Raw genomic sequence first — 18,676 nt, forward strand, 5'->3', positions numbered from 1 at the left:
AGAAAGAAAATGCAAACAAGCGCGCTCATCTGCACTAGCCATGGCAAACACACGGTGTGCAGGACTCCCACTGCTTCTGCGGTAACGAGTTTGGAGATGTGGGTGAAAGTAGAAACAACCGTGGAAAAAAAAACACAATGGAGTTTGAGGATGTTTTGTGAAACGTGCATAAAAGCTCACAGAAACACGTGTCACATTCAAACCAGTCAAAACAAATTATTTTTGTGCTTTAGAATCTAACTAATGTGTCAGACAGCAGATTTTTCACACATACTTTATCTCAAACTGGCTCTTGATAAAAAAAATTTAATCGACACATTAAAAAATTATGTCTTCTATTTTGAAAGTTCTACTTTATGTCTCTGGCGTTTCTGCTTAAAGAGCAAAACGAAAAACTTCCCTTGACTGGTTCTTCTGTGTGAAGCTGTCATGGCTTTTTTCTGGCAGCTTCTGATCTGGATGTTGTCTGGTTTGGCTTCAGTAAACAAAGATAATGCAAAGAACAAATACGTTGCTAAACAACGTCCTCATACAACAATCTAACATAGCGTCGAACTCTACGTTTCTATTCAAACCACCAATTCTTGAGAAAATTGGCTTCACGCTGAGCCGGGAAGGGATTCATTCATTGTAGTGAAGAAAGATGATGGGAGAACAACGGTTGTGTTGCTGCTAACCGCCTGCAAAACCACACAAACGCCTGTGACACTGATGTAGCTGCTGGGGAAGACTGCCACCACCATCCCTATTTTCCTGCTCTGATCTGGAATCTGGATCAAAACTGTACGGCTGGATAGCTCCGATATTGCTCGCCATTTTTTGTTGCTCTACTAATGTTAGGTTGGGTGCACAGGGGTGGGCAAACATTTTGACTCGTGGGCCACAGAGGGGTTCTAAAATTTGACAGAAGGGCCGGACCAGGAGCAGGGGAGTGGAGTGTTTTGGTGGTCTACCTCATCGGAGAAAGAAATAACACGGAATCTGGATGAAAACATACTTGAACTAATTAAAAATGGATGTACAGTACAGAGCAAAAGTTTGGACACACCTTCTGATTCAAAGAGTTTTCTTTATTTTCATGACTATGAAAATTGTAGATTCACACTGAAGGCATCAAAACTATGAATGAACACAAGTGGAATTACATAAATGACAAAAAAGTGTGAAACAACTGAAAATATTTAATATTGTAGGTTCTTCAAAGTAGCCACCTTTTGATTTGATTACTGCTTTGCACACTCTTGTCATTCTCTTGATGAGCTTCTAGAGGTAGTCGCCTGAAATGTTTTTCACTTCACAGGTGTGCCCTGTCAGGTTTAACAAGTGTGATTTCTTGTCTTAGAAATGGGGTTAACCCATCAGTTGTGTTGTGCAGAAGTCAGGTGGAGATACAGCTGATAGTCCTACTGAATAGACTGTTAGAATTTGGATTATGGCAAGAAAAAAGCAGCTATGTACAGAAAAACGAGTGGACATCATTACTTTAAGAAATAAAGGTCAGTCAGTCCCAAAAATTGGGCAAACTCTTAAAGTGTCCCCAAATGGAGTCACAAAAACCATCAAGCGCTACAAAGAAACTGGCTCACATGTGGACCACCCCAGGAAAGGAAGACCAAGAGTCACCTCTGCTGCGGAGGATAAATTCATCCGAGTCAGCAGCCTCAGAAATGGCAGGTTAACAGCAGCTCAGATTAGAGAGCAGGTCAATGGCACACAGAGTTCTAGCAGCAGACACATCTATACAACAACTGTTCACAGGAGACTGTGGGAATCAGGCCTTCATGCTAGAATATCTGCTAGGAAACCACTGCTAAAGAAAGGCAACAAGCAGAAGAGACTTGTTTGGGCTAAAGAACACAAGGAATGGACATTAGACCAGTGGACATCTGTGCTTTGGTCTGATGAGGCCAAATTGGAGATTTTTGGTTCCAACCACCGTGTCTTTGTGCGACGCGGAAAAGGTGAACGGATGGACTCTACATGCCTGGTTCCCACCGTGAAGCATGGAGGAAGAGGTGTGATGGTGTGGGGGTGCTTTGTTGGTGACTCTGATGGGGATTTATTCCAAATTGAAGGCATACTGAACCAGCATGGCTACCACAGCATCTTGCAGCGTCATGCTATTCCATCCAGTTTGCCTTTAGTTGGAGCATCATCTATTTTTCAGCAGGACAATGACCCCAAACACACCTTCAGGCTGTGTAAGGGCTATTTGAACAAGGAGAGTGGGGGGGGTGCTGTGCCAGATGACCTGGCCTCCACAGTCACCAGACCTGAGCCCAATCCAGAAGGTTTGGGGTGAGCTGGACCGCAGAGTGAAGGCAAAAGGGCCAACAAGTGGTAAGCATTCTGGGAACTCCTTCAAGACTGTTGGAAGACCATTTCAGGTGACTACTTCTGGAAGCTCATCAAGAGAATGCCAAGAGTGTGCAAAGCAGTAATCAAAGCAAAGGTGGCTACTATGAAGAACCTAGAATTAGTGCTGTGACGGTGCGGGATTTTTGATCACCGGGATGATGAAGCAGCAGGAGCCGAACACAAAATCCCCTGGTGGAAATGAACATGTCAATCTCTCTCAATTAATCGCAAATGAATGCAATTAATAATTACAACGCGCTATTCTTTATTAATAAATAACAGTATGTGTGGGATTTTTGATCACCGCTGTGAGGAAGCAGCAAGAGTCGCAGTGTCGGGACTCTTGCGACACCCCCCACCCAAAACACAAAATCCTCCGGCTGGCGGCCACGTCACGCACTCAAGAACGCACGCAGCTTGTAATGGAAATCAATACAATGGAAATTCCCCCAGAAGCCCTTGAAGTTTGAACACAGCACTTCCAGAAAAAGTAAATTATTCGCAAAGATGAATGTGTTTATTGTAGTTCAAATCACGCACCATATGCAGAACTTCAAAAAAAAAAAAGGTGACGAGATGATCACCGCTGTGACGCGGTTATCGTCACACCCCTACCTGAAATATGACATATTTTCAGTTGGTTTACACTTTTTTGTTATAATGTATAAAATTCCACTTGTGTTCATTCATAGTTTGATGCCTTCAGTGTGAATCTACAATTTTAATTGTCATGAAAATAAAGAAAACTCTTTGAATGAGAAGGTGTGCCCAAACTTTTCGTCTGTACTGTATACATTTTAAAACGGAACATTTTGGATTTTGGAGCCATTTGATGTCCCTCTGGGAAATGCTGCATTCATGCGCAGTTGGAATGATCGGAATCATCAGAAAAACAACACATTTTCCAACACCACATGGATGCAGAATAACTCTGCATCTAAGCAAAGGTCAAGTTATTTGTAGAGCAGCATTTATGAGTGGACTCTAGAATTACTGGGAAAAGAAAACATTTATAAGGATTATCAATATAACTTACTCGAGTTGGCGGCCCACACATGGCCCCCCAGGCAGTAGTTTGACCACCCCTGGGCTAGCCTGAAAACCCGTCAGCAAAGCACTCTCGGCAGCAGGGAGCGGAGCGGGGTGTCTCCATGCCAACAGTCCCGCCCACAATTTAGAGATGAACCTCTGAAGAACTCCTGCCACTCTGCAGAAACTATGTCCTAGAAAAAGTTTCAAAATCTTGGCTACAAATGGGATAATCATAATTGAAAGACCACTGGGAACACTTCAGAAATAGATCTAGAGATGATTGTCTCGTGTTTATACGATGTAGGAAAAATGATATGAACTCTTAAGGCAGCTGAGTAAGGAGACTGCTACAAATATAAGAGTTTGTGTTTCCTCTAACGAAAACAACTGCCAGAAATCCTGCAGATTATGTCATTTCTTATATTCTTAAATAATGTGCTGTCATGGCAACATAAAGCTTATTTAAACCCTGCTGACATGTTAGCTCAGGAAGGTCAGCGGTTTGATGGTTACTGTTGTTGGCGGTGGGCCTGTGTTCGTATTTATCAATGCATTTTCCTTTCCAAGTCATTAATATTTGTCTCATTATCTGTGCAACTGAATAGATGAACGTTTGACCTGCGAGGGATGAAACTTATAAAGTAGTTCCAGAGGAAGTGAGATGGTGGTATTCAGGCACATCGTAGGTTTGGGAATGTATGAAGAGAGGAGATCTTGATTGTGTGTTTATTTAAATTTAAACAAACCAGAGCAATAAGCAGCATTTCTTTGTGGAGCACCTTTGCAGAGACTCCACAGAGATCCATTATTCAGGCAGAGGGAGGATGGATATGAGGAAAAGCATCAGCTTGCTTGCGGAGAGTCGGCATGTTGTCTTGTTGGCTGAATTATTCATGTCGGGGATAAAAAATGGACGTGGAGCAGCTAACTGTTGAAGCAGAGCGCGATGCGGGAAAGGCGGCGAGGCAAAGAGGACGGGGTGAAGAACGGAACGTCACGAGGGGTAAACTGATGTTACCTAAATGCACAAGGAGGTCATTAAAAGGCAGTTAATGTGTTTTTGGTGTGCTGGCAGCAGAAAGATGAACAAGACTGCAGCCTCTGAGTTTCAGCTGCAGTCCAAAGCACCCAGAGCAGAGAACCAGGATGAGAAACCCTGTCATCAAGACTTGTCCTGTCCCCCACCTCCACTGTTGTCAGCATTCCTGCAATCCCTCCTCACTCCCACCACTCTCGTGCTTTTTAAAAAAAAAAATCAAATTTGCTGCATTCCCCTAAACAGTTTTCTTTGGAATACAGTATATACATAAAACAAAGTTCAGGATCTAAGTCGGATTGATCAGTTTGGTTTTTTTAAGGCTCCATCTGGTACTTAGAAACTGATTTCCATGCTCTGACTGAATCTTTTTTCCACTTTAAACACCAATAATAATAAAATCACAACTAGAAATTCTCAGAAGGGATTTTATATCCCTAAAGGAAACACAAACATTAACTAAAAGATAATTTGACAGGAAATGTTTTAGAGGATAATTAGCATATAGTGCAACAATTTGCATGAACTGCTGCTGGTGGAGAACCAAAGCGGTATGAAAAATCAAATTAGACAAGAATCAAAGCACCTTAAAAGACAACGTTTGAGATGCTTAAATTACTCTAAGCCTGTTTATTTAGAAGCTTTATCTCCTTTGAGCTGCAGGACGCGCAGCCGTGCGTAACGCAGCAAACATCCTCCATCCACCTTGATGTTCCCGCGTGGTGTTTTGCAGCGAGGGCCCCCCCGGGTGCGTGGGAGAAAACACAGCTTTATAGCTCATGATAACCGTGTCACGCTCCCACTCCCACGTGCAAGCCCGAGGTTCCCGATAAAACCCAGATTCCTCCGCGAAAATCGATGTGTGCCCCCCCCGTAACATCACGCCACGGCGTGGAGGTTCACACGCAGTGCTGCTGCACACATGGATGGTCAACATGGACTCAACACGGAAACATTTTACTTCACGATCATTTGTGGAGGACTGTGATGGCAAAGTGCGAAATGTCAGATTTAGAACTGCTGCGTAAAAGTTCCTCCAGAAAAGTTGGGAACCACAGCTCCCCTGCGCACGTGACCAAGAGAGAAGAGCTTCTTAAACCGGAAAATAAACTGAAGAGTGACGGAAACCTGAATGCTAAATGTTTACCGCCTGCTGATTTAACCCAATCCCTCCCAAAAGATGAAGCTTTTGCTGCGCTCTTACCTCGATCAGCGATCCATCCCTGCAACCTGTAGGCTGGGCGCGGATGAAAAGCTGCATCCTCTGCGTGCAGCGATGTGCTACAGAGAATGTGATCATCCAGAGCAGCTCTGGCAGCCTCACAGCTGAGTGGGACGGGATGTCCGCAGGCAGAGGTTCGGCTGTTGGATCCACTGAGGAGCTGCTGCACGCAAGTGGAGGAGGGGGAGGAGGAGGAGGAGGCAACAATGAGCAACTGACCACACTCGTCTAATCCAGAAATCTTTCAGAAACCAATACTTTAATTTGTGCCTTTAAAACAAAAAACAAGTTAAACTATTCAGCTCAAATAGACCATTTAAAAAAAAAGACATTTAGTAACTCTAAAATTCAGATGTAAATGTTCAATGTTCTCAGAGGATGAAACACATGGATGCTTCTGACAACTGGAGGGGGAGAAATTAAGCACCTACAGATTTTTGAACAACCTGTCAAATCAGGAAATGTTACTCCTCCAACCCTCCCCAACTACGCTCACATTTAAGATTTAGCCCATTTAGACCCCAAAACAAACAGAATCTCGTTCAGCTGAAGACAGCTGTAAGCTTCACCTCTCTCACTGTAATTTGCTTCCCTCCCCTCAGCACTTGCAGCTGCTTTCCCCCTCGCCTGTTCCTTCCTTTCGCTTCCTCTGGTTTTCTGAGTCATAGGCCGGCTGCCATCGACAGGACCAGGCAGACCGGGACAATTAAGGGAGCGTAGGAGTGACAGCTGGACCTGAGGCCGATTACAGCATCTATGATCTGAACTTACAAAGTCCTCGATGGCCTTAAGCAGCCCAGCTTGAACAGGAAACGTACAGACAGTCATGAAGAGGTAAATAAAACACTTTATTTTCTACAGGAAAAAAGTTACAGGGAAAGTGCATATTGGGCAAATACTTGTTTTGGCTTCAGCATGAGACAAACATTGTAACAGAGCTGGAAAAAAATATGAACGGCAAATTCTGCTGGAAATCCACGTTCAGGAACTACCAGCTGGACTCGTGTGTGACGAGCACACCGTGACCCTATTCCAGGAGCAGACGCTCCACCAACAGCAGGCCATCACAGCAGGGAGGTCTTTCCCAGCAGCATGCCCTGGAGCTGCCTGATCCTGCTTTCCTGCGGGAGCGCTAGGCTCTTCTGGGCTCGCTCCTCTTCCTCCAGCAGCTGCTCGATGTAGCAGGAGGAACCCAGCAGGATGTGGCCAGTGGCCTGCATGGAGAAGAGGGTCCACCGCAGAGCCTCCCTGCAGGAGCCAGGCAGAAGATGGAGACGGTGGATGTTAGAAGCACAGTTTTTTTATCCTACACTCGCTAAAACTTCAAGTTTAAAGGCCCGTACACACCGGGACGAATATTCGCCAGCGTTATTCGCCACGTTTTTTGTGTTCACACCCAGGCGATTTTCGCTGACGATGAGTGGAGTGAACATGCAATTTCATTCCCTGACATTAGATGGCGCTTAATGTAAAACAGAAATACTCCTGTACACAAGGTGGCGCTGCGCAACTTTACGCTTCTTAAAGTCGCTTTTCACTCAGAAGAAGAGAGCAAGTATTTACACGCTTGTCAGAATCAAACAAAGAAAACATGAATATTTCAAGCACCAGTAGCTCCAACTGGTGCTTGGTTCGGGGATATTTTAGAATGTCCGTCATTATTGCTTCGCGGCTGTGTAGACGCTACTTGGCGTCTATCTTCTTCGCTGGTATGTGTGCTCAGCAAGGCAGTTTTGTGTTTGAGCGCCCCCAAGTTGTGTTTTACTGTAACTTCAGAAGCTCCAGACACGTGAGCAAAAGCGCCATTCTCATTGGTCGAGTAGATTTCGACGCGACGCGTCGAAAAAAAAAAACGAACCCGAGGCGGTTTTTTTTTTTTTGACGCTTTAAGGCGTGGCGTTTTTTCGCGTCGGTGTGCACACTCTCGTTGGTGCCCTTTGTTTAGTCACGAGGCGTTAAACGTCGGCGAAAATCGCCGGCGAAATTCGTCCCGGTGTGAACAGGCCTTTAGATGTACCTAAATAAAAAGCTTAAACTTTAAATTCCGAAAACCACAATTGTGAAATGAAACAGTCAAAACTGAAAAGCAGCAGAGCAGGAATTATTCTAAAAATAGAAACCTACATTTGTCTAACAGCGAGTGGACCGTTTAGCCGCCTACACACAAAACCTCACTTTTTAATTCATTGTAATTTGATCTGTGTTCAGTCCTGTGAACGGCAGAGCGAAAACCAGCGGACAAACGGTCAAAGTATAAATGAACGGAGGAGTCAAAAGCGCCTTGAGCCAGGTTTCATTCAGGTCAGATTGAGGGGCGATTAACAACAATTGTGATCTTACCAGGTTTTTGTAGCATTTTTCTGATGATGGAGGGCATGTCTAAAGATGATTAAGCTTAGAATTGCATTTCTGAGTATTTCTTTTATTCTAATCTTGAATCAGGAGCAAATAAAAAAAAATGTAGTTTAAAAAAAGATCGTATTTGTGACGATAAAAATACGCTCGGCGGGCCAAAGGCCCCCTGCTCTCAGGGAGGGTAAAGGGGGGGGCGGGGTTGCTCCATGCCAACGGCCCATCCACAACTCAGGTGTAAAAAAAGGCATCATCATAATTAAAAGAGCACTGGGAACACTTTGAAAAGAGATCAAAGATGACCAGAGCGGGACTTTAAGAAAGGATCAGAAACCAGAGAAAGGTCTCCAATAGTCAACCAGCTTTTTACTCACTTCAGCACCTTCTTGGCGGCGTAACAGCGCAGGTCGTAGGACACGGAGTAAGCGCCGTACAGAGTGGCTTTCACGCTCAGGCAGCCGATGAAATCCTTGGGGTTGTTTTTGTAGAGGTCAAAGGTCAGCTTGGCCACGTCTTTTCGGCTCTGCTGGTGGCACCCGGAGAGGAGACTCCTGGAGGAGCCGTTCTGTGAGGAGACGCATCAGGAGGTCAGTGGAGGACGGAGGCTGATTGGGTTACAGCCAGACGACACGTACGATGGACATTTCGGTGCACGGGAAGAAGGAAATCTGCAGATGTTCTGTGGAAACGTCTCAAATCCGGTTTGATTAATGTCACTTTTTCAAAATAAAAGCATTAGGGTTCATTCTGCACTGAGGAATAAAGTAAAACACTTTTTATAAAACAACCCCCTTTCAATATCAGAACTTCTGGAGAATGAGTGGTTTAGAATGTGAACATGTGGAAGCTCTGCAGTCAAGCTACGGAAGAGCGCCATCTGGTGGGCGAAGTGGAAACGCTTACAGAAGACGGAGTCCACTTCTGTCCTTTCTCCAGGAACATGAGAACCGTGTTCTCTGGCAGCGTTTGGAAGAATTCCTCCGTGTCCACGCCGGTGCCATCTTCCTCCAGAACCAACAGGACAATCCCGTCCAAACTCAGAGACTCGCTGACCTGAAAAGCAGGACCCCATGAGTCCACAGCTGGAGGACAGCGGGCCAAAGATCACGAGGACAGAAGCAGATTACTCAAGAGGAGGAGCGGAGACTTCTCTGTCACCACAGAGTCTGGCTAACCCGTCTCACCTTGTTCAGCAGGTCCAGTAGTCCGTCCGCCATCATCCCCTTCTTCACACTGCGATCTGCATTTGTGACTCTGAACGGCTTTGGCCGAGGAACGTGAGAGAAGAGCTGATGGGCCATGGAGGTGCTGACGGAAACGCTGGAAGTCACAGCCCTGGAAAATAAAATAAAACATTTTTATCTAGTCTTCTTTCTCTTTCGGCTTTTCCCATCAGGGGTCGCCACAGCGAATCATCGTTTTCCACCTCACTCTATCATGGACATCTTCTACCCTAACATTAGCCAAAAACATTTTTATCTATTGCTGACTTTAAAGTCTGAACTTCTTCAATACTGTTGTAAAAAATAAAAACCCTAATTTAAAATGAAGCTTAAACTCTGAAAATGTTTACGCTTGTTCATTTTGTCAACTGTTTTAAAGGAAACCGCAGTTTTTTCTTTAACTGAACAGGAGTTACACTGTCAATGATCTGGGTTTTAAGGGATCAGCTGCTGTTTTGTTCCTTTCTTCAAGCATTTAGTCACTAAAATAATCAACCACCTTTGCATCATCATAGACCCAACATTTGTGGTCCTCTCACAAAAGACTATTTAAAAACTCTTATCTGGGATCTTCTTGTACCAGAAACAAGTTATTTGTCCGACAAACATTTCCCAAACGCTAAAAATCGATTCACAACAGCATTATATTTGAGACTTTCCTTCAAGGCGATAGTCATTTTCCTTGAAAGATTCATTGGTCTTTGTTATAAATCTCTTAATAAAATCTTTAGAAGCCGCAAAAGTCCACAAAGATACCTTTAAAGTTTCGAATACAAAAACCCTTTCAATTTCAAAATAAGATTATTCTTTTGCATTTTATTGTGAAATCCTTTAACTCACTTTGAGAGGCTGGTTGGAGTCAGGAGGCTGAGAGACTTCATGGCATAGTCCATCTGAGAGAACATCAACCAGAAGTTCAGAGTTTAGATCATCAAACAACTTCTAAAGCGGTGAATCTTTACATCCCACTTTCAAAGTTCTTCCTAAAACCTTCACATGTAAGGAGAAGAACGTAAAACATGAAACAGAACTCTTACAAAAATCTTCGTTCAATCCGTACAGATGGAGCCACCTTCAAGCTGCGTCCCGTTTTAGGAGCGAAAATGGGAGAAAGAGAGAGTTCCTGCTTTCAGCTCCGGCAGAACCGGATCCCTGAACTTTGTCCTGATGACTGTTGGTCTGGTTGCAAGTCATCAGCTTTATTGAGAAACGCAGCGTGGACACTCCCACAGGGATCACAGAACCGTTCCACACGGATCACAGAACACGGGTCACAGAGATCACAGAACACAGAACTGTTCCATACAAAACACAGACCCATCCCACAGGGATCAGAACAGGGATCACAGAACCATATTGATCACAGACCCATCCTACACGGATCACAGAACACGGGTCTCCGAACACAGAACTGTTCCATCCGGATCACAGACCCGTCCCACACGGATCACAGACCCATCCTACAGTGATCACAGAACACGGGTCTCCGAACACAGAACTGTTCCATCCGGATCACAGACCCGTCCCACACGGATCACAGACCCATCCTACAGTGATCACAGAACACGGGTCTCCGAACACAGAACTGTTCCATCCGGATCACAGACCCGTCCAACAGGGATCACAGAACCGTAATGATCACAGACCCGTCCCACACGGATCACAGAACTGTTCCACAGGAATCACAGAGCACAGATCTGTACCATATCAAACACAATATTAGAAAAATGTAAATATTTATTTAAAATACTGATATTTATTAAACTGCTAGCAGACTTTTAAAAAAGCGGAAGTGACGTCATCCATTAAAATATTTTGAACAGGTCGATCCACTGACCACGAAAAAAAATGACTTCCTTCAGCAATAATTTACATTTTGGACTTCAATCTTCAAGACAACTTGTGACGATTCCTCCTTCAACATCATAAGTAATAAAAGGTGAGACACTTTTTTCTGATTAGGAAAACCAACGGTCCAAAGTCCGGCACCGCGGTCTGACAGGTGGGTCCAAACCTCATGAGCTCAGCAAACTCCGACATGATCAAAGGAAACTGGAAACAGACTTTTGTCCTTCAGGGTGTTTACAGGATCACTTTGTTCTTTCAGTAGTTTCATTTGGGTCTGAAAACGTGAGTGTTCCAAAGTCTATGACGTCATGACAAACGCACAATTTCAACCAGAGAAATGACCGTCCATTCAGCCAAATTACCATCAAAATCTTATTTAAAAATATCGACAATTTTACTTCCTGGATGTAAAATCTGAGATGAAATAGAATTTCGTGGTTTTACAAACCTGTTCCTGTGACTGCTGCTTTCAAAACTGAAGTGCTGAGAATAAATGTAGAAAACTTAAAAGAGGAAGACGCGCTGACTCACCGTTCCTGCGCGCACATGCGCACCAGAGCCTTGGTGGTAATTAGCAGCACCTGGAAAACACTAATTAAGAATTCTGCTGTTTCTTTGAGGAGAGTTTCTGCAACAAACTACATGACCATCAACACATAACTATTTTATTTACATTTTATTTATTTTTATTTACATGTTATTTCTTAATTTATTTGCATTTGATTTTGTCTTCATATTTCATTTTAATTATACTCATTTTATTCTTTTTCATATTTTTTGTTTTCAAACTGTCAGCGATCTAAAACCTGATTCATGCAGTAAATTCTTTCTCTTTTTTGCTTTTTCTCTTCTGATCAAAGTTTGTTCACCGCTGCAAAAGCTACAGTGAGAAAATGTAATTAAAAAAATGTGATTTAATAAAAAGCGTGTCTGCTGTGTGGTTCCGTCCTGATCTGAGCCTTTATGGATTCTTTAATTCAAATGTGATTTTAACAGTTTAGTGATCATGTACAAACTCAATATTGACATTTGTTTTATCTGTACAATATGTTTATTTATAAATGAATCCTGAATGATTCCATTCGGTCAAATAGTTTTAAATAATAGTCCAACAACTTTAGTCCGAATATTTGATTCAGACTTAGTTTTTGCTTTCCCCTCATTTGTGTTTGGATTAAAGCCTCTATATTCGTCCTAAATGTAAATGAAGCGACATGAGGTCCCGTTCTTTCAAAGGGGGGCCGATGAAAGCCCGGAAGGTCTCGAGGTCGCACCATCAGCCCCCCCGTGGAGGCCATCTTCAACAGTTTCAACAGGCGGTCGGTCAGGTGTGCCGTGGGAAATCCTTCAGTTTCATCTGACTAGTCTAAAAAACCTTTACCGTTGCCAGGATATCAGCTGTGTGTTCACCAACAGAAGACTTTCTTCTTTGAGTTTATTTGATTTCTTTCAAAACATTTTCACAGGAATATTGTCAATTCAGAGTATGGCTTCTTTTTTGTACACATATTTTTTTGGTTGGTGGCGTGCCTTGAGATTTTTATCAAGACAAAAAAGGATGACGTCATCTCAAAAAAGTTTGAAAAAGACCGTCCAGATGGTGGTGAGCTGGGCCTGAGGGCCTCTGTTTCCCGCCTGCTGGCGTTGCTGGGCAGACTTCAGAACTGAAGACTGTTCAAAAGCCACAACAGCTTAATCTGGCCGAGTAACTTTCGGGCGGCCACTTAGAAACAACGATGCGTTTTCCCCACAGTTCAGTTCAAACCTCAGGTTTTTGGGTCACAGTTTTGTTTCGGTTTGAAACATGATCTGTGTAATTTGCTGATAAGTAAAACCTTCCATTTGGCCCACACTTCGCCCGGTGTTATGTAATAAAACAATAAATATTTCTCAAATTCAATGTGTGTTTTACGCTTTCAACGTAAACACTCTGGTATGCAATAGAGAAATCGTTCGTGGTAAAACATACGGTTCGCTTTTTAGCCGCTTGTTACATAAGTAAGTCGGATCCTTTCGACTCCAATCTGATTCAAAATAAACATGTTTCCAGTCCAACTGACCGATATAACAGGAATATCCCAGATACCTGTTGTAAGTGTGCTGAGGCCAAAGGGACTCTTTGCCCCTGAGATAAGACTTTTTTGGGAGGAGGTTAGAAAAGCAGTGGAGAGGATTGTTCCAAAAAACTGTTCCAACAAATCCTGCTATGTTTGTTTTAGGTATACATCCTTCAAAGCGCAAGTTTACTAAAAGCGAACAAATTTTGATTGACGTGTTTTTTACAAGCAAAAAGAACCATTGCAGTATTTTGGAAAAGATGCTCCTATTTTTTCCATTGGAAAGGATGGGATGTGTTAGGAAAGGAAAGTCGGAATCGTTGGAAGACATGGGGGGGTCCTTGTTATTGTTTTGCATGTACAAATTGAATGTAAAGCATATAATTATGTTTGATAATGTACCAAAATTTAAAGAAATAAAAACAATAATACAAAAACTAAAAATGTTTCTAGATTTTTTAATCCTTTTGTTTGGATTTTAATGTTTAGGGGACTTTTATTTTACCTTTAACATAAAAACTGACAGAAAAGCATCACATTTTCATTACTGCAGGAGCCTCAGGACAGTTTGAGTTTCTTTCTTTTTTGCTGTATGTTTAATAAAAATTAAGACATAGCAGAAGCAAAACATTTAAATTTCTACCAATGACAGCAGCTGCTGTTGCGTAACAATCCACAATGTAATCCAGAACTGCCCTAAAATAAACTCTTTTAGTGAGAAATGAAATGAAATATATCATTGGAAATTGGAAACAATTCTTTTTTTTTCTTTTTTTTATTACAGCTGCTGCAAACAGAAAACATTTAAACGCAATAAATTCAACATTTAAACTTGCTCGACATTTTTAAATTTGCTTAAACTTGAATTTCTGGTTGGTTCATCTGGAATGAAGGGACTTTAGGAGCTGCTTCTCGCTCCGTTGCGCCCACATGTCTGTCTGTGGAGCCGTCATCTTAACGTGAAAGAACTTAACTGTGCGACCACTGCAAAAGCTAATCAGATGAACATCTTATTTCCCCCGCTCTGCCTCACGTCTGATGAGTCATCCGGCAGATATTAGTTCAATCTGCAGACTTAAAATAGCTGTGACTTGTTTGAACGTATGGAGTGATGGTGAACAAAGCCCTGTTCTTCTCTCAGAGGTCAATATCCTGCCCGTGTCTTTGTTGGTGCGCTATCACGCATCAGATCCTGACGCAGGCTGGTGTGGCCGCGACGCATTCAATGCTGCTTTATGGGCTGCTCATGCTTGTAATTAGACCAAACTGGGCTGATACGGCTGCAGAAATGAATGAGACTTGGGAGAAAAAAGTATGGTAATCATGTCGGATTTAATCAAACAACTTTTTTATTTATTTTTTTTAATTGACAGTCATGCATGCAAACAAAAGAGACACATTTTCAAACCGCCTGACCTTGTGGTGCATCATCAGTCGGAACAAAAAGACCGGCATCTGTCTTTATTTGCTGCGCGTTGTTTGCGGAGTTCAGTGTTTCACATCTTTGCGTCTGTTGATGCTTGAAGAGTCGGCTTGGATGTAGAATCGGTAACTAAGCACAAAACGGCTCTAAGCTCTAACGGACAGATACTGATCTCTGACTGTCGCTCTTTCTGCCTTCGGGACTGATTTCATTTCCTTTTGCCAATTCGGGCCATCAGTTCTGCATTGGCTGCCGCCTTCGTCCTCATGTCCTGGTTCTTGGCGAGGTCTATGAGGACGCTGAGGATGCTGGTGGGCACGTCGAGGGACAGGGCAAAGCGTGACCCCTGCTGGGCTCTCTTTGGCACCTGGGAGGCGGGCCGTGGAGGTCGCGCTCGCCTGAACACCAGGTGATGCTCCGACCGGAGCAGCGAGTTCAGCACTCCGCTCCGGTTTAAGATGTCGACGGCCAGCACGTCCCTCTGAGTGTCTTCATCCAGCTGGGCGAAAGCTGGACGGCTCCTCTGGCTCTGGATGCACCGAGGCAGCAGCAGAGCCAGACAGAAGCAAAAACACACACTTCTCATGGTCGGGACCGTCTGAAAACAAAAACAAAAAGTCAGTCAAGTGTCAGAAATCTTTGATACTTTTTACTTATTCCCAACATGCAACATCAAAGATTCAAATCCTCTATAATCTTGTACATTTTAGAGAAGAGTTTTCTGTATTCTAAGGGGAAAAGCATCTCAAAGGGAGCAGTTTGATGTATTGTTTCTCATTTAAAGACCCAAACTTTCCCATAGAAAAAGCAAAATCACAAATCCAAGTTGCAGAGAGCCAAAATGATCTGCACTCACTCAGTGCTTCCACTGGGAAAAGTTGTCAAAAAGGCACTTCTCCCTCCTCTGGCAGTGATCGCCTCCTTCGGACCGTTTGGCGTTCTGGGAGATTCTTCCTGGGCTCCTGGAGGAGACACCTGTGCGATCTGAGCCCAACGCCTGCCCGTCCGCTGCCTCCCTCCTCTCAGTTTGTCTCTTACGTCCCCTACACCCTCCCCTCATTTCATTTCACTTCCTCTGTCTTTCTATAAATAACATGATCCTAATCACAATCTACAATGAATTGGAGTTGTTTGGAGTCAAAGTCCCGCCCACTGATGTTTCACGTCAGAAGTTTGAAAACAGAGAGGAAAAAAATCACCGATGCGTCCCCAGTTGTGCTCCTTTTTTTAATCAATTCACATCAGTTGTTAATAGCTAAGAATTCCCATAAATGCCAATTTAAATACTTAGGATTCTTATCAATAATTTAAAATTGTTACAATTCAAATCAGCCCAGAAAATTCAACAAAAGTGTTTCAATTGGTATATAAGTGAGCAAGGATCACATTTAAGGATTTTTGGCTAAACAGACAAGGATACGCCCAATGTACGAATGTAAAAATGAAAAGTTAAATTGAAAGTGAATATTTTCATCCCTCGTTTGCCTCTTTACTGCATGGCTGCATGTGTTTGTTTACTCGCGGAAGAAATGGGCTGGCTGTTAAAGTTGAAACGGTGGAAAACATTTCCGCAGTTCTTTGGTTTTCTCTGCAGTAAATGAGCCGTTTTGTCGGACTAAATGAAAATCCTGCCGCCTGTTTCAGCCTCAGATATGAGCTGTAAGGATCATTTTCTCAACTAAAACAGAACCCATCCATTAAAGGTATCAGTTACGGGACAATAAACACGAATTCCTACTTTGATTAGCTCTATGTGTCTTTTTTAGAGGTCACGGAAAGGTCAGACGTGTGGGGACATAATTAAACTCAGAAACTCCCAACTTGTAAAAGTGAAGCTCCTGACGTGGTAAAGAAGCGATTAGAATACATGAATCTGTACTCAGTATAAGCTTCAGTACCTTTAGTATCAGTGTGGTGGGTTACTTTGAAACTGTTGCTCTCCTATTATTAGAAGAAAGTCTTGAGGAGCTGCACAGAGCAGCAGCGGCGGCAGAAAAACGCCCGGAGGGGGAGAGTCAGCAGCGGCGTCCTGACTCAGCCTCCATCCGGCCCATCAAGAAACTCGTCCTCATCTGGCTAATGATGGGTATGCAGTGAGGACTGACTGTACGACAGCGGAAGCCGAGCCCCGAGGGCCCAGCGGATTCGTTTTAACAGATTTAACGATAAAGATTCGCACAAACGTCACGCAGCAGCAAGCAGATGTCTGGGGTCCTACCAGCCGCATGACAGTCATGGATACAACATGACGCAGGGCCAGGGGACCCCAGGGGTCATAGTTGGGGCCAAAATGTGACCCAGCAGGTCCAGACCGAGCCCTCAAACCCCATCTGATGTGCCCTGAGGGGGCAAGAGGGCAGCTAAGAAAAGGGGCCTCTGAGGTCATGTCTAAAACAAAAACCTCATCGATTTAGACAAAAGTGACGGCAAACATTTGATCAACTCTGGGCTGCTGGGAGCGATCAAAGCAGCAGGTGTCCTAAATGAGGGCGGAGTAAAGCACCACGCATGATCGGAACCACCAATCGGATCTGAACCTGCAACCCAGCAACTGGATGATGTTCTGCTTCCTGTCAGAAACGCCTCTAACCATCAAGCCTCCACCGTCCTTATGCACCAATGAATGTTTGTCCTCAACGTCATTATGGGGATCTGGACCTTTGGCTGATGGGTTGCTGGTTGAAGTCCTTGATGTGGTAGACCAGTAAACCCTCTCTGGTGCAGGTGGATCTATGCTTGTGTGTTGGAGGGAACAAAGGATGAAGTTTATCCTCCGGCGTACATGAAGGTTAGATTCTATGATGCGAATAATCTTTACTAAACACTTAATCTGTTCTCTTTCATTGTACTTTTATTTGGAATGAACAGACAGAGACTTTAGATCTTCAACAATAATAAAACAGGAGTCATTTCCTGTGTTTGAAATTGCTCTAGTAACCTCAAATGAGATTTATAACGCCTAGTGACTCATGAAATGAACAATATGTACAATATACAAAATGCTTCATGGACTCCATTAAAAGAATATATTAGGTTGAAATCCGGAGCTGGTGAGAGAGAGAGAGTCTAACCTTTAATATATTTAGGAATCAGCGTAACCCTTGTGCTATCTTAGATGACCCCCCCCCCCTTGCATTGACGTGTTATTCCTACCATGACAAAGGTGGATAAAGGTGGAGAGGATATCATGTAATCCATGGACACCAGTGAAGATCACAAATCATTGAGGAAAAAAGGTTCAGAGCACTGTCTAGTGGGTCTAGATGACCCAACGTTAAAGTGCCTAGGATAGCAGAAGGGTTAAGGAGAACCTCCTGATCTGAAAGAAACTACTTTGAGGATCCAGAGTGTCAGGACCGGTTTGACTGGACTGACCTCCAGAACTCCAGGATCCAGGTGAGCGTCACATCGTTTACCCAGAAGTAGATTTACTTATTGTTCCTCAACACAATTTAATTTAAGAGGATCCATTCTGATCATTCAACAGAACAGAAGTCTCCAAACTGCTTCAGACAAAAAGCAGGACTTTGAAAACGAGCCGCATCCGTCGAACGTTCATGGTAGAACTTGATTTTAATGAGCTACTCTAAAGCGACCATCGTCATGGAGATGTGGGTGTTTTTTTCTGTCCAGCTGGAAAAAAAAAACGTTGACAAATGATGTTTTTTTTTTTTCCTTTTGACCAACAGCCAATAAATGCAACAATCTGCTGTTAAAAAAATTTAAATGTCTGGAAAGGAACGTTTGGGTTGAATATTTTCCATTTACATAAATGATTTTGGCTCCAGAAAGCTTCCAGGTCTTCAAGGAGTAGGGGCTTTAAATCATCTTTGAGGCCATTTTTTTTTTTTTTTAACTTGTCCTGTCCAACAGCTGGGCAGTCAGATGAGAGCTGAGGGCCTCTTGTGTTGGACATATTTTACTTTAACAAGAGGGGTTATTAATATTCAGAGAAACCAAAGGTATGTCTGAATGAACCCCTTTTGTAATTGAGGCCAAACTTTATTAATTTCAATCATGTTTGAAAATCTTTGGTGTTGGACCGGACGGAAAAGGAAAGAGGGGAAGAAGAGAGAGGGACGTTAGAGAGAGGGGGGGTATGGGGTGATAATAGGAGGGGAAGGG

General features: G+C 43.3%; 3 protein-coding genes across 5 annotated transcripts in view; all 3 read right to left on the reverse strand.

Annotated features, from left to right (window-relative positions):
• Positions 1 to 6,519, reverse strand: part of LOC101163485 (probable G-protein coupled receptor 22) — a 24,349-nt gene extending 17,830 nt beyond the window's left edge. The window contains exon 1 of the mRNA XM_011475639.3: positions 5,631 to 6,519. The gene's annotated coding sequence lies outside the window, so the exon portion shown is untranslated. The remainder of the gene's footprint in view (positions 1 to 5,630) is intronic.
• Positions 6,513 to 11,639, reverse strand: LOC101156812 (cell death activator CIDE-3). Of its 3 annotated transcripts, none has more exons than XM_004069301.4 (6): positions 11,603 to 11,639; positions 10,064 to 10,116; positions 9,185 to 9,335; positions 8,904 to 9,053; positions 8,375 to 8,565; positions 6,513 to 6,896 (listed from the first exon to the last, which is right to left on the reverse strand). In XM_004069301.4, exons 2-6 carry the CDS (start codon positions 10,114 to 10,116, stop codon positions 6,713 to 6,715), a joined length of 729 nt encoding a protein of 242 aa, XP_004069349.1. In that variant the 5' UTR covers positions 11,603 to 11,639; the 3' UTR covers positions 6,513 to 6,712. The 3 variants fall into 3 exon arrangements, with proteins under 3 accessions (XP_004069349.1, XP_004069348.1, XP_011473942.1); XM_004069300.4 differs by having other exon boundaries at positions 11,520 to 11,617; XM_011475640.3 differs by lacking the exon at positions 11,603 to 11,639 and adding an exon at positions 10,261 to 10,395.
• Positions 11,640 to 14,496: 2,857 nt separating this feature from the next.
• Positions 14,497 to 15,462, reverse strand: ucn2 (urocortin 2). Its single transcript, NM_001128519.1, is given in 2 exon segments — positions 14,497 to 15,149; positions 15,408 to 15,462. A coding segment is annotated over 1 exon segment (378 nt). The 5' UTR covers positions 15,138 to 15,149; positions 15,408 to 15,462; the 3' UTR covers positions 14,497 to 14,759.
• Positions 15,463 to 18,676: the final 3,214 nt, after the last annotated feature.

The sequence above is a fragment of the Oryzias latipes genome, chromosome 5 (assembly GCF_002234675.1).
Source record: "Oryzias latipes chromosome 5, ASM223467v1".
NCBI classification, from domain to species: Eukaryota; Metazoa; Chordata; class Actinopteri; order Beloniformes; family Adrianichthyidae; genus Oryzias; species Oryzias latipes.

Excerpts from the sequence above, each read along its gene's own strand:
- LOC101156812 (XM_004069301.4), bottom strand. The coding sequence starts at position 10,116 with ATGGACTATGCCATGAAGTCTCTCAGCCTCCTGACTCCAACCAGCCTC. Across the intron at positions 9,336-10,063 it reads ACTCCAACCAGCCTCTCAAA|GGCTGTGACTTCCAGCGTTT; the intron begins GTGAGTTAAAGG and ends TTTATTTTCCAG. Across the intron at positions 6,897-8,374 it reads GCCGCCAAGAAGGTGCTGAA|GGAGGCTCTGCGGTGGACCC; the intron begins GTGAGTAAAAAG and ends TGGCTCCTGCAG.